The 15,733-nt window shown below is 41.1% G+C and overlaps 1 protein-coding gene across 7 annotated transcripts in view; it reads left to right on the top strand.

The window, feature by feature from the left end:
- Positions 1–15,733, top strand: part of qkia (QKI, KH domain containing, RNA binding a) — a 115,490-nt gene that overhangs the window by 64,489 nt on the left and 35,268 nt on the right. The window contains exons 6-8 of one of the 7 annotated variants that reach the window (XM_017476019.2): positions 320–742; positions 2,299–2,373; positions 4,429–8,345. In XM_017476019.2, coding sequence (XP_017331508.2) covers positions 320–742; positions 2,299–2,373; positions 4,429–4,445 — 515 coding nt within the window. In that variant the 3' untranslated portion in view covers positions 4,446–8,345. Of the gene's footprint in view, positions 1–319; positions 743–2,298; positions 2,374–4,428; positions 8,346–15,733 lie in introns of those variants that run through there. The other 6 variants (XM_017476020.2, XM_053682804.1, XM_053682806.1 and 3 more) reach the window with 6 other exon arrangements.

The raw sequence follows: 15,733 nt of genomic DNA on the forward strand, positions 1-15,733 counted from the left end.
GAGTTCACGGTTCATTGTTGTTCATTGCATGAACTAATTTGTCTTTTTGTTTTGTTTTTGTGCCCCCTCTCCTTCCTGTTTGTGCTTCGGCGTGTTTGTCTCTGCTTCCTTCACACCCACTAAAATCTGAAATTCAAATCTTGCGTGTGCTTTTGCCTCTTTCTCTTTCTCTCTTTCTTCCTTCTCTCTGTTTCACTTCCACACATTTCCTTATGTCCTTAATATTTAATTTCGCTGTCCATCCTTCCCTCCTGCACTCTCCTGTCTCGTTCCTTCCTTTTCTCTCTCTCTCTCCTGTCTGTCCGCTCTCTTACACCAGCGAACCTTGCGTTCTCTCTTGCAGCGGCGGCCGCAGCGGCTCAAGGCCCTCGGCTGATCGCCGCCCCCACCAGTCAGGTACTTCCACCCGGCGCCCTGCGCCCCCCGACCCCGGCCGGAACTCCCATCATGAACCTCATCCGTCCAGCGCAGATGCCCGCCATGCTGCCCAACGCCACCCCGACGCTGGTGCCCCCGGCGCCCGACGCAGGCATCATCTACGCCACGCCCTACGACTACCCGTACGCCCTGGCGCCCACCTCTCTCCTGGAGTACCCCATCGAGCACGGAGGCGTCCTAGGTAAGCGCGCGTGGGGGCTCTGTGCTTCAGGCTTCGGCGGGCATCAGGATGGCGCCGCCGCAATGTTTTACGGGGGCAGCTTGGACATGATGATGCCAAGCCCTGCCCAGGACTTAGTCCAAGGTAAATACGTGCTGAGCAGCTGAGGCCTGGTTTTGATCAGGGATGTAAGGACGGATGTGTGTGAGACAGGTGGCGAGGACGCATCCTCATTTAAAGATGCCAGTTTTTCCATCCCGTTATCTCCAGGGCTTTCTTTTTTCTTTCTTTATTTTCTGTCCTGGGTTCTGTAGGGCAAAACAAAGTCTGTGCAAGTTAGGATTCCCTTGTGTGTGTATACACACACACACACACACACACACACTCCCTGTCAACATTCAGAGTGATGGGGACATGCTTGCTTGCACACTCTCCCTCCCTCTCTCTCTCTTCCCCTCCCTCTCTCTCTCTTCCCCTCCCTCTCTCTCTCTCTCTCTCTCTTCCCCTCCCTCTCTCTCACTTCCCCTCCCTCTCTCTCTCTTCCCTCTCCCCCTCTCTCCCCCCTGAGGAATGTCAGGCAGTCTGCAGGTGTTTCCCTGCTGCCGTTGGAAATGCTCCTCTCTGTGTGTTTGCTCGTGCTGCGGGCCGTGACACCAGACTCCGGGTACTCCTGCAGCGAGTGGTCATCGAATCCTTCCCCCTTTTCCCCTCCTTCATGTTGTCGTCTTCTCCAGTCCCTGCACTAGTCCTCTTTCCAGAGTAAACCGCTCACACTTCCTGTACACAAAGGGCGAGTTGGTCATAGATTAGTTCATACACTACAAAGTCTACAGGTTGGTCAGTACACAGTGTGTAAGAAGAGCGCGAGTGTCCTTCAGAGGCGTCTCCACACTCTGCTGTCCGGATGAAACCGGACTCGCTGCTTTTAACTGCTCAGTTTGGGTTAGAACTTCTCTCAGGTTCTCGGTCTTATCGGGTGGGCCGGTAGAACCCTGATACTGCCCGAGAACATCTCACATTTATTCCTCTGTTTCACCTGCTTTATTTTTCTACCTTCTCCCTCGATCTTTCTCTCTCTCTCTGTCTCTTTCACTCTGTGTCCCTCTCTTTGTCTCTCCCTTTCACACTGTCCCTCTCTTTCCCTCCTTTTCTTTCTCTTCCCACAGCATCTCTCTTTGTCTACCTCCTCTCTCTCTCCTTGCTTTCCGTCAGTCTTCCACTCTCCCTCTCACTCTTGTATTCTCCTTCTCTCTCTCTCCCTCTCTCTTTCTCGCACTGACCTCAGAGGAAGTCGACCTCGTTAGTAATGTTTACAACTCGATTGTAATGGATGTTATTTTTATTTTTCCTTGCCCACCTGTCTCAGAGTATCAAACCTACTACTGTGAAAATCTGGGTGCTAACTGATGCATTTATTTAAGCCTAAAGAAAACAATTCACTAATCATGTCTTGTAATATGTTTTATATGTACAGTTTATAGTCTTGATTTTCTTCATAGACATCATGTGCATAAATGTGTGAATACAAATGAAAAGTCTGTAAAGCCAGACCGAGCACCTCTAGTTCAACCTCAGCACAAGTGTTCGTATTTCTTTGAAGAATCCCGATTGACGCAGTTTTTCTGAGGTGAAGCTAGATTGGTTTGGTCTGGCTGTTTGGGCTTCAGAATGTCTAACCTTATGGACCTGTTACGATCTAGGTGCAATGGCTACTAAAGTGCGGAGACATGACTCACGGGTCCATCCTTACCAAAGGATAGTGACCGCAGACAGAGGTTAGTTAGAGACGACACTTCCTACATGTCTATTCATTTTTATTTAAACTGTTTCAAATGCAAGACAATCCGTACCGTACTCCGCCCGGTGTGTACCGAGATGCGGTCATCACTACCCGGGTGTTTTTACATGTTAGTGATGTACAGATTCTATATCAGCACTGAAAACCTGAGCGTTGTCTCACATTCCTGTACTGTGACGTTCACTCTGAAGCTAAGAATATTTATAACGCTCGAGTTTGCTTCATTACTGTAGGATTTCTGTATAATTTGATCTTATGTATGCAGAGGAACTAGACTCATTTCATACTCCTGTTTACCTCACCGCAGACCTGCCCGCCGCCACGCGTCCTGCGTCCCGCCTTTTAATAGCAGGTTACGCTGCTACAGATTATCACGTAATACACTCAAAGTACGCCAAAAGAGCAAACAGGAATGACAGTCGCAAAGCCCCGCCCACTTCCTCCATCGCACAGTAGTAACCTCTCGTCTCGATTTTCACGCTTTAAAGACGCGCTGACCCGGGTCTATCGCTTTCTGTTACGGATAAATGAAGAATATTTCGAGAACGTGAATGTGAAATTAATTCTACCGATGCGTGTTCGACGTCGCTAACGTCAGGTAGCTAAATCTTAGCTAAAATTTCGGCTGCAAACGGTGGTGGGCGGGGTCAAACTCGAACGCAAAAAATAATGAGTCAGCTGTAAGTGACGCAACGGTAAAAACGTTCAGAAGGTTCGTAGCCAAGAGCGCAGAATATCCGTGCTGTCGGTTACGACTCCAGATAACCGTGACACTGAGCTCGTGTATGCGGAAGAGGGCAAAAGGCGCTCATCTCTAAGCGTGTTATGCAGCATGAGAGGTTCAAACCGAATCGGAGGAGCAGTAACCTCACGTGTGTTGGAGGAAGCACACGTTAGCCTCCCTGGTTATTTTGCGATCACAGAAATATTCAGAGGAGCTGCAGTTTTTCAAAATGACCTCCGATTCGGGCCGAGACGCGTCACGTGACGTCATCATGTCGCGTGTGTCTGACACGAGTACGGCTAAAAGGTCTCATTTACCAACAAACATCACTGCGACAGATCACGCAGGATCGAGATTCCGCCGATTCGAGCCGTTTTCTGCAGAAAAAAATTCACACGATCATCACAAATTCTGAAGAAGAAAAAAAGCCGCAGCAAAATCGTGCAACAAAAAAAACCTCCACGAACCCTGTACAGACGGATCGGAGGCTGTTGTGTGATGGAGAGACGGTTACTGGACACAAATCGGGGAGAAAAAACACGAGCGATTGTTATACAGCGTGAACGTGTTCTTCCTCTTCAGTGCTGGCAGGTCTGCATCCTAAACTGTTTATTAAACAAGTTTATATATATTTATATACACACACCTCGTTATAGTCCAAAAATACGGTGAAGCATTCTGTGCGATATTTGATTAGTATGCAAGGTACTGTTATTTTCTACTTTATATTTTCTAGAAATTGTATTTATGACTCCTGTATATAATTACAGAAAAATAAAGAGGGAATCATTTTTTTTAAGTGTAAAAATTAGTCTTATTTATGTATTTATTTGTTTGTTTATTTATTTATGTTTATTTTGCGCTGTAGTGCGACCTCTCTTAGCCCCTTACCACTAATCGCTGTCTGTAACATGCATTCCAACCCGAAAGACACTAAAACATTACTAGCTTTTTTTGTTTGTTTGTTTGTTTGAAATTCCTTGGCTTTTGTTTGTGGGAACTCGGGCGGCGTAGCGCTTTAACGTTAATAACATAACAATGATAACGTTGTGATTCAGGTTACGACGGGTGGGGCTCTAGTTTTTCTGCTCATGATGATGTGCACTTGTCGTGATTATAACCAGACTTAGCTCGTCTTTGTGTTGGTCTCTTGGCTCTGGGTTAAAGGTGGAATTTGAAGGATATGTTGCATTCATTTTAGTCTTAAAATGATGTCATTTCAGTCTCTTCTTGCTGACACTAATATCCTTTCTATCTTTTGTTTTGTTTTTTTTTCCTTTTTTGTTTTTTTTGTTCCTAACCACCTAGCCGCCACCGGCAACTAACAAATGACCTCTGACCTCTGAACTCTTCACCCAATGATGAGCCGCCCCAAGCCTGCCTGCTGATCAGATTAACTGGTAATTGCCTTTTGCTAGCCTGTTGGACGCTGAGAAACCCAGAGAGGCACCTGTGCACCACCCTAACACACACAGCCAACACAAACCCACAACGAGATCAAATGCCTACGAACCGACGAGTTGTGATGATTATGTTAGGCGTTTGTTTATTGACTGTAACACCCCTTCCTTTCTCTCTCTCTCTCCCCCCTCCCCCTTGCTTGTTTCTTTCTTTTTTTCTTTCTCAGTCCTTTGATAGTTGGGTGATGTTTTTGGTAGCAAAAATCTGCACTGAGGTTAATAAGCAATAAGAAACACCGAGATGGGGTATTATTGTTCTCCCGTACCTGTACATCCCCGCTACGCTTTAATTTCAGTAATTACGATTCGGAACAATCAGGATGCAGATTCAAATTCCTGGACATATCTACATCTAAATTTAGTGAGTGCAAAGGAAGAAGGAAAGAAACCCACTCACACAAACCTGTTACGTGTCATTGTCGTGTGTATCGACGTGTTTATTTTGTTTTGTTTATCTCTCATCTGTTAAGTTTTTCACAATGCTGACACATTCTGGGTGCGCTGTCCAGCTGCGCTGAGTGCATGGCTGAAACCATGCACTGCTTTTGGGGGGGCGCTATTTCTTTTTTTGTTTTCTTTTTTAATTATTATTGTTTTGATAGTAGGATAGTTTAATCATACCTGCAATACGAGTGCCATCTCAAGCGTGTGGAAGGAGGATGGGGTTAAGAAGAGTATTCCAGAGTATTCTCAGTAATCTTAAATCTTAGGATGTTTATGGCTGCGGAGATTTGGGCAGGAGGAGTTTATTACTCACCTACGCCACCCCAAAAACACCCCCAGCCTCGAAAATACAGTGCCTGAATTTATAGATTCAATTTTTGCTTCTTTTTTTTTTTTTTTTGGAATGAGCTGTGAGACAAAAGAAAAATAAAAAAAAAAAAAAGTATTACATGTGTATTTAGCCAAAGGGTTCCAGTTTGATCAATTTATCTCTCTACATTAATGTGTCTAAGCGCAGATGGTTAGTTCTTTTAGTCTAGAGTCTGAAAAGGTGTGTGATGTGCCTGTGTACGCATGAAGACAATAATCCCTCAGCCACTGTGCTTCAGTCTCATTTAAGTTGAATAAAATCGAGAAACACTACGAATCATGGAGAATTCATGGAGACAGGAAGCCAGGAAAGGAGTTCTGTACATACCTGCGCTTTTTATATAACTTTATTTTCCCTTCATGAATAACTTCGTTTTCCCTATTTTGGATTCTTAAACCTTTAAAAATTGGGCGTCATTAAAAAAAAAGAAAAAAATTCTATTCCCGCTGAATCTCTCTCGTACGAGATTTATTTTTTGATTGTTAAGAAAAGAAAGGAGGCGGGGAATAACGACGCTCATCCACAATGTGTCCCGCAGTTTTGTTTTTTGTTTTGTTTTTTCAAACTTCAGTCCGTAGTTCAGCTGCTGATCTCAGAGTTGAACTCTTTCTCAAGAAAAAAAAAAAAAAAAAACAGAATAGGATGTGAAAGCCATGTCTGCCTGTTCAAATTGCTTTATACATACATGATTATATATATAAAAATATATGTATACAAATGTAGATAATGTCATTGCATATTAAAATGCAGAACCGATCAAAATTAGATACTTTTACAGGGTGCTGGAGAAATATATTTTTGGCAATTTTAGCTTTTTATACTTAACTTGCAGTTAAAAAATGTACAAAAAACCTAGAAAAAAATAAAAAAGAACAGGACGGAAGGTTGCGTAAACGTTTTTGTTATTGGCGATGAAAACCCAAGAAACTCTGGAGTATTTCCAGTTCTAAAGCATTAAAGGGGGAAGTATTAGATATTTGTAAAAGGGGGAAAAGTGCCTTATTGATGGTTTTTTTGTTTGTTTTTCTCCGAGTTGCGTTGTGTTCAGTAATATAATATTGTGCGGCAGTGACGGCGACAGCGGTGCTTCGCGCATAGAGAAGGATAAAGTGTTGAGTTCGATCGCCGCTCAGCTGTGCCACTCGATCTCTATGCAAAAAAAAAAAAAAAATAGCAGTCATTCGACCAGCTAACTACGTGCCATGATTCGTCTTCCCGAGATTAGGTTAACCCCTCTCTCTCTCTCTCTCTCTCTCTCTCTCCCTCTCTCTCCCTCCATCCATTCTGTTCTCTTTCCCTTTATGGCATTTGAACAAAAAGATTTCGTATATCTGTTATTGTTGCTATTTGACGCAAACTGCCATTTAAAATTCGGATTTACAAACTGGAAGTTTGGGATTATTATTATTATTGTTGTTGCTTTGCCTAAATTTCTTGTGCTTTTTTTTTTTTTTTATTAAATAAATTGAAAAGAGCTTCTAGTTAACTTTGAGCAGAACGTAGGCATGGAGCTGCTCAGCGGTTTGAGATCTTGCTCCTCAGCCGTAAGAAAAGCTGTTACCGAATCGTATTAACTGTAACATTTTGAGCCCAGCACGCAGCGTTTAAACAATTAGCGCGGTTTAATTGCATTCTGGGCGAAGAAAAACAAATCTATAGTCCGTTTCTCAAACTAAATTCTCTGAATTTCATGGCAGCCTGTTTTCATTCTGTTCTCTCAAGCTGTTACACAGGAAAGGTCAACTTTCTTCTTCAGTGTTAGAAGCTCTTTTACTTTTGTTTGTTTGTTTGTAATGAAATGCAATATCAGACTGGAGGTTTGCGAAGACAGCCCTGATTAAGAAACAGTATTAGGAGAAATGTCCTCCGCGATGTTACTACATGCTGTCGGTCATTGTTTTAAGGTCGATTTAGTCCATCAGGTTTCTAGAGAAATCTCTTGTATTCTCTCCTGCCTGCCTAATACATGTATAATAATGTAATTTACAATCATTGTTACAGGTTTCTAATGTATTTTTCTAACTTCATTTTATATGTATATTATAAATCACTCTTCTGGCTGTTTTTTTTCCCCTTTTATTTCTTTTCTTTTTTTGATGCCCACTACAATTATAATTTTTTTTTTTTTTTTTTTAACTCACCTCTTTTGCTGTCTCACTCCGAGTCTCTCCTGTTGGGGGCGTGGCCTTTCCAGCAGTTATATTTAATTTCCTTGCCGATCTTTAGCTTGTTTAACTCATTAGCCGACTATATTAGTTTTCCTTGTCGAGATTTTTACATGCTTGCGTTTAGTTTTCATGGTGTATGCTGTTATTTTTCTTATTAACCCCCTTGCCATTTATTTTAATAAAATATTCTTAGTAAGAATTTTACTAACTTGCTGATATTTTTGTTGGTCTTGTGTTTAACCTGTTGAATGAACGTACTACTTTTGACCTGGATCACGGACTAACACCATTAAAACTGGTCTCAGCCCATCTCACACAAATGAAAGAAGCGCACTAACACACACACACACACACACACACTCTCTCACACACACACACACACACACACGTGTGTGATATGCTTAAAATTACACTTGTGCACTGGATCATGGACTTGGGCACCCACAAACACGCACAATCCGGTCCATCCTCACTCTGCTATGCTGACCCAAACCCACGCTGTCACTCACACACACGGAGGGAGAGAGAGAGAGCACTCAGTTTATAAGATCTAGCGCTCTTGGAACAACAGGCTAATTGGTAGTTAAAAAAACACAATGAGGACGTCCTGTTATAAGAAAATAATCAACACATCTTACTTCTTGAACATGTGAAACAAGTTCGTTCCTGTGATTCTAGCAGCTATAAACGGTCCTTCCTTCACCAGTCACTCGATTTGTTCTGCTTTCTAGGAATGAATAAGTCAAAAGTTGTCACGTTACAGATCGAAATGTATAAATAAATCCGTCCTGCCGCTTTTTCCGTGTTGGAACCGTAAAGGCTTTAGTCCTGACTGTGCTCGAATACTGAAATGAAAACATCGTGTTTAGATCTGTTTATCGAGACTGCTTTGACTGAACGCACATCGCGCAATTGCAACAAAAAACTGCGAACTCTTCCGAATACTGTGGAGTTCGCTCGATTGTGCGTTCGTTTCTGCGACCGCGGAATGCTGGACCACTTTCTGACCAATCAGAATCCGGAATTGAACGGAAGCCTGACGAGAACCCCGAAGCTGATTATTTTCCATTAACATGGTTTTATTCCTTTTAGACCACAGCAGTTTGCAGACTGACATTTTTTTTTTTATCCAATTATTGCTACAGTAACATCGTGGAATGTCACGGCACTTATGCTATAGAATCTATAAAGAGTCATTCCCTTATCAGCCCCCCCCTCAAAGTTAAGATTCTAAAGAATGCAGCAGGTCAGACACCTGTATGGCTTTTACCGCTGAAGGTTGCGTAGCGCGGTCTGCGTCTCCTCGCATAAATATCTGCTTTTACACGTCAGACAGCTGAACCATAGCGACGCTGATGCGTTTCCCTCTGTTAACACTGCGCTTTTAAAATCACTTTTTTGATGGGGTTGTGTTGTTAATTCCCAACAAACAAGTCCTTGTGAGTTCAGGAATAACGTCTCCGAACTCGTACGCGTACTCGCAGGCCATCGAAGTGATTCCGTCAGTGCAGAGTTTATTTCAGCTCATCCACTGCTGCCAATAAATAAGTATATAAATAAAAAATTTAAACAAGTTTGTACTTGCAAGAGCTGCTCTTCTCGTCGCCTTGGAGACCGAGTGATGGTCTCATCGAAGTCCAACACATTTGTGGAATATTTTCGTCCTTTGTTTAAATTGTTTGTTTTTTTAACCTTCTCGCCTTTTCCTGTTCATTTGAAACCTCAAGCACAATTAATAATGCATACTAATTATTCTCGGTTTGGTTTTTCCTAATCCTGACATCAGTTTCTCTTTTTCCTTTAAACTGTTCTCTCACTAATTCACCAGCTGTCGCGACTGACGCACATGCAAACATTAACTTTAATTAATCTGGATTTTAGACCTACTTTAACCCACTGAGTGATGCAGATACGCTTTTTTTTTTTTTTTTTAAATCACCAAACGAATCAATTTTGTCCTAATGCTTTTCATAATCAAAACTCACCCTTTAGCTTCTCATTAGATTCAGACTTGGATTTTGTTATCATGATTGATGTCCTTGGTTTTCTTTTTTCTGTATGAGGAAGACGTTTTCATGTTTTGAATGTACAATACACACAAAGCTTCAGAGGAATCAGTTTTTATTATTATTAACTCAACAGTTTGGGTCTTTTTGTACCCCCAACTAAATTATATTCCTTTTTTTGTAAAGTTCTTTAAAATAAGCTTTTGCTGTATTTTTGTAGCGGCTCTGCGTTTTTATTCAGACGAAGAAAAATGATTTCCTTACTGACTGGAATGAAGGAATCACAAAGCACGAGGGATTTCAGGGACTGCCGAATCATATTGCTCCTTCAAATACCTGATCAAAATATTTCCTTTATTGTTACTCTGTATTTATACATTTTTACACACTGGGCCTCATTTATCAGACTGGAACATTTACATATAAGCAGACTAATGTTCGGAAGCCCTGAACATCAAATGTTCTTTCAATTACTTTCATTATTTTGATTTAGTATCTCACTATTTTTGAGTTACGATCTACTGAGTGAAAATAATGATACTGAGTGAACACGCATCAAAATACAGAGATAATAATTCAAAATAATAAGAACTCGAACTAGAGATACGAATTCAGTTCAACGAGATAATGAGTCATAATAACGAGATACTAAATCAAAACAGTGCGATACCGAGTGAAAATGAGCCGCTGAGTCAAAATAGCGATACTGAATACAGATTTTCCGAGCGTTATTCCCGCGCTATGCCAGGATTTGCTTCGGCAGATCATTGGTCTGCATATTTGACTTGGCACAGTTGTACCCCAGATGCCCGTCCCGATGCAACCCTCCAGGTTTGATACCGGCTCCGAGTCCAACCCCCAGGGGCTGGAGTTCCCGGCCTGGGAATCAAACCCGGGCTGCAGCGGTGAGAGTGTGGGATCCATAACCGCTGGAACATATCTCATCAAAATTACAAGATACACAAAAATACCACATCCATGTGGAAGTTGAGATGTTGGTGTCCTGCGTTTTGCTCCTCAGTTTGTGTAAATTTACGCATCAGGAGACTCACTGACGTACACAAGCCCTGAACCGCAAGGTGTGACACTTTTTTCAACATTATTTCGACTTGGTATCGCTTGATGAATATAATGTGATATTAAATCATAATGACGACGTGACGCGTCAAAAATGATTAAAGCAGTTTATAAAACATTTCTGCGTCTTGTAGTTCAGTTCCGCACTCGTGACCCTCAGCTGATCGTCTTCAGAGCGTATCATTGGAGACGAGTTACTGGGAATTAATATAAAGTCTACGCTGTTAAGTTTAAATCACTTATTTCAATTGAATAGCTATGGAGTTAGGACAAAAGTAATGGTGCCCTGTAACAGGAGGAAGAGTCGGTGTCTGGACGATGTCCGAGACTGCGTTACTGGAAGAGTTCCCGCTCAGACACGGTTTAGTCTTCGTTTTGTCTTCTCATGGACTTTTATAGGTCACCGAATGTTTTCGCACAACTTTACCTACGGATCGATAAATGAGGCCCATTGACCCATCTGCCATAGACGGTCTCGTTAGTCTCGATGTTCCGTTTAAAATAGTTCTAAAAAGAGTTCTGTTTTGTTTTTTCTAAATTGCGTATGCGTTCTCCGTCTTGTGCTTTGAACCGAAACACAGAGTTTCAAAATATGACTGGACCATAAAGTGCCTTTAGTTTCGTATGATCCGTGTGCTATACACAGACCTCTGAGAAGGACACGCTGCCTTTTAATCTGCTTTCATTAATCAACAGATGATAATGAAATGAATGAAAACATTCCTCTAAGGACTGCAAGCTGTAGTGCTCCTGCCAACGTGGCACTCAGGGGGTTAAAGACAAACTACTTCTACCAAATCTTTGAGGTATTTTTTAAAACCTGAGCAGATTAATCTACTGGAGCTTTTACTTTTGTTTTGTTTTTTTAATGCATAATTTTTTTTCTCTCTCATCATTTGTATGTTGTTTGAAGTCCAAGCGTGGAAAGCGATAAAGGTGCACTGAATCGCTGATTTATTATTTTCGGGGTGTCTAAGACATGGTATGTAAAGACGTTTTTAAATCTTTGTTGTTGCCTTGTTTTATATATAGAAATAAATGGGGGGGGGGGGGGGAGGACTGTGATGTGTGCAATAAAGTATTAAAACTGGAGTCTGTGGTTGCTGTATTTGGAGATCTCACACTGAAATCAGGAATCACTTCCGTTATCCAGTTCACCGCGTCAGCTATTCTGGCTAAAAGAAATAATGTTCCTGTTCATATTTACAGCAGGGTTCATCCCCAGTGTTCAATATTACATCTATTTATTGGACTTTAAACCAACAGAGCACATGACCGGGGAGAGAGAGTATGCCCCGCCTACCTAGCCAATCTTCAGAAAACACCTCAAATGTACAATGACAATTCACACTGATCATCCCGTTCAAAAGTTTACACCCCCTGGCTCTTAATGTATCGTGTCGCCTTCTTGAGCATCAGTGAATGTTTGAACCTTTTGTAATAGTCGTGTGCGAGTCCCTCAGTCGTCCTGGGTGTGAAAGGATGGATCTCAACATTATATAAACACACTGTTGGAAAGGGGTGAAATATGTAGAAGATACTGGAAAAGTAAACCATGTGCAGGACCTGGAGGATTTTCCTGAAGAACAGTGGGCGGTTTAACTGCTCAGGACAAACAAGGGACTCATGATCGACTCTCAACACACAAACACGCTCGCGGATGCTCCAGGTAACGACACACGGGATTAAGAGTCAGTATGCGTGTGTGTTGGTTTTTTGAACGGGTTCATGTGTGTAAATTCAGTTATGATGTCGTCTTGTGGACTATAATGTAAACATCTGTTAAGTGAAATAGTTTATTCAGGGCAGCACTAAATTAAAAATAACTAAATGCAATTTTTAATTGCATCTCTTTTTTTTATATTTTTATTATTAACATTGTGCAGATCCTGCAAGGCGTTTGTAAACTTACGACCTCATCTGTAGGTGACTTAATAAATAAATAAAATTCCATTATACGCCCATTTGAAAGGTATTCGTTTATGTGAGCTGCTTAATTATCTTCTCCAATCTGTTAGTGAAGTTCTGTCTCAGAGGCTCTTTACACACTTTCCTCTCAAAGTAAAAGCACTAAATCTGACTGCATAGCTGTGGTTTTAATCTCCGCTAAACCGGTTAAGCTCATACACTTCCCTTCATTTTTAATATTAAAAAAAATATGAAACACATACCCTGTCCAGGGTGTACCCCGCCTTGTGCCTGATGCTCCCTGGGATAGGCTCCAGGTTCCCCGTGACCCTGAAGGATAAGAAGGATGGATGGATAAAACACATTGAGAACAATTTCCTGTTCCTAGTCACCCATGTGTACTAAACAAAGTGTAAAATATCAATGGGAATATACTTCAAATACATTTTTCTCACATGAATTCATAGGGGTGCCAATAATTGTTGCACACCTATACTTAACGGAGAGATTTTTTTTTGATAAACCTGTGTTGTGTTTGCACTTGTTTGATATTCATGAGAGCAGAGTATTTTTGTGAATTATTTTAACATATTAGTGGAGGACACTGCATCTGTATCAGTCATGTCTTTGAGCAGTAAAATAAAGGTACCTGTGGGTGAGTTTATGAATATTTATGTAAAATAAACGTGTCCTTTATAACAAACTCTATGTATATTTCAGATGAATAACTTTAAGCCTAAATAACACGAACTATAATATAACCATTTTTGCTTGGCCCCGCCCACTATAACAACACATTTAAATATAGTCATTAAAATACTTCAAAAACAGTATCATATAAACATTATAGGTTGTGAAAAGGTTCATTCACTCAAACCTGAACACATTCACCCCATGAAATATTTCAGACACCCCACATGTCACATGTTCAACAGGAAGTTGCATCAATTTCTTGAAGATTGTGGGAAGAAGAACAGTAAGTTCTCTAGCTGTTTATTTTCACTGATATTGACTGATGAGGTCAGTTTGAAAGTACAACATGGTCACGCAAATTATAGATTGAAGGGAAATAAACTTAATGAAAATAAAATTCTTACCTGAGATGGGATGACATTACTGAACGGGTTTCCCAGAGTCCCTGTTGAAAAATACAGAAGCTTGAAAACATATTTAAATTATATTTAAATTTAACTGCAAAAATTACCATCATATCAACTGAAATATCTTGAATACCTAATACACAAACTTATTTCCTATTGTAAGATTACAACAAACCAAATATATGATTATTAAACCAATTTCTAGACATTTTTACTAATTTTATGCATGAAATATTCTTGTTCTTATTACTGGATGATACTTTTTCTAACTTTGAGCACTTTTTACCGAGAAGTTAAATTATCTGCCAAATAGAACAAGAATGAGATACAAATAATCTTATAATTGGTTAATAATAATCCCAAAATAAGAAATATGTAAATTCGCACATATTCGAAATCTTTTAACTTTCACAGAGGAAAATGTCCAGAATAAAAAAATTTGTCCTAAAAAATAAAAAAAGATAGAAATTCTTAATACTTTCTTTACTTGTTTCATCAAATAAAAGAAGCAGAACTGTTACATTTCAAACTGAAAGGGACATCCATATCTATCTATCTATCTCTTTCTCTCTCTCGAAGGGAAGGCAAGTGGTGTAGATGGTTTGGTGTGTGTGTGTTTGTGTGTGTGTGCGTGTGTGAAGTCGGAAGCCAGCCTGGCCGTTGGTGTGAAAAGGATGAAAGGAGCATTTGTAGCAAACGGCAGCTGGAAGCTTTGAGAAAGTGGAGGAGAGACGAGCAGTGTCAAAAGTGACAAATGAAGCCAGTTGCTGCAGAATGAATCGGGGAGCACAGCTGTGTGTGTTGGATCGTTTGAAAGAGGCAAGTGTGTGTGTGTGTGTGTGTGTGTTTGAGACAGAGATGTGCTATTTGATGAATAGTGTGAACTGTGCATGTAGGGACACCTGGGTAGTATGAACACACTTGGCTTTGAGTGAGTGAGTGTGTGTGTGTGTGTGTGTGTGTGTGAGAGCGAGAGAGATAGAGCAACTTATTTCCGGTTAGTTTGAGGTAACCTTCCACTCGTTTTGCATCCTAATGTGTCACATTCACGTCTGATTTGCACTTGAACACACAGTGCACATGCACACTCCTTCAGGAATTACCTGAACCTTTTTTAATGCACATGCTTATCTGATACCATTAGCCAATCCATTCATCCATCCATCCATTTTCCATACTGCTTATCCTACACAGGGTCATGGAGGAGCCTATCCCAGGGAACTCGAGGCACAAGACAGGGGACACCCTGGATGCGGTTCAGTGACATGCGGTGAGGTTCGTGGCCTGGGAGGCACTGACTCTTTCAAAGTCAGATTTACAAATATATGAATTCAACAAAGTAGAATAAATTCACCATTCAACTGGCTGCTTGCACACTGACTACTGGTTATGTTTCATATCCCATATCAGCATTCTTTACACACACATGGGTAAGGTACATATTTGGCCAAAGAAGAAGGTTTAATTTATAGCGGCTCAGACAGAGAGCATTTGCTCTGCACCCTCCATGTGTTCTTAATTTGCCATCACAATTCCACAATTCATACTCAATCCATCCATCTTCTATACCGCTTTATCCTTTTCAGGGTCACGGGGAACCTGGAGTCTATCCCAGGGAGCATGGGGCACAAGGCGGGGTACACCCTGGACAGGGTGCTAATCCATCACAGGGCACAATCACATACACAATCACACACCCATTCATACACTACGGACGCTTTGGACACGCCAATCAGACTACCATGCATGTGTTTGGACTGGGGGAGGAAACCGGAGTACCCGGAGGAAACCCCCGCAGCACGGGGAAAACACGCAAACTACCCACACACACAGGACCACGGTGGGACAATTCATATTCATTCAATACAAATGAAAGTATATACAGTCCACAACAAAAAGACAAACGTAGTTTTACTCTTTAAAATATTTTTTTTTTCTTATCTTGTTTTATATCATTTTTTTAGTTATTATTTAAAAAGGGGCTGGTCTTTTATTTTTATCGTGGACTGTACAGCAATGTATGCATGGTCTTACCTTTTCTCGTCTTCATTACTCACATCATCCAATCCCAAAAACACCT

This window comes from Ictalurus punctatus, chromosome 9 (genome assembly GCF_001660625.3).
Source record: "Ictalurus punctatus breed USDA103 chromosome 9, Coco_2.0, whole genome shotgun sequence".
In the NCBI taxonomy this organism is placed as follows: domain Eukaryota; kingdom Metazoa; phylum Chordata; class Actinopteri; order Siluriformes; family Ictaluridae; genus Ictalurus; species Ictalurus punctatus.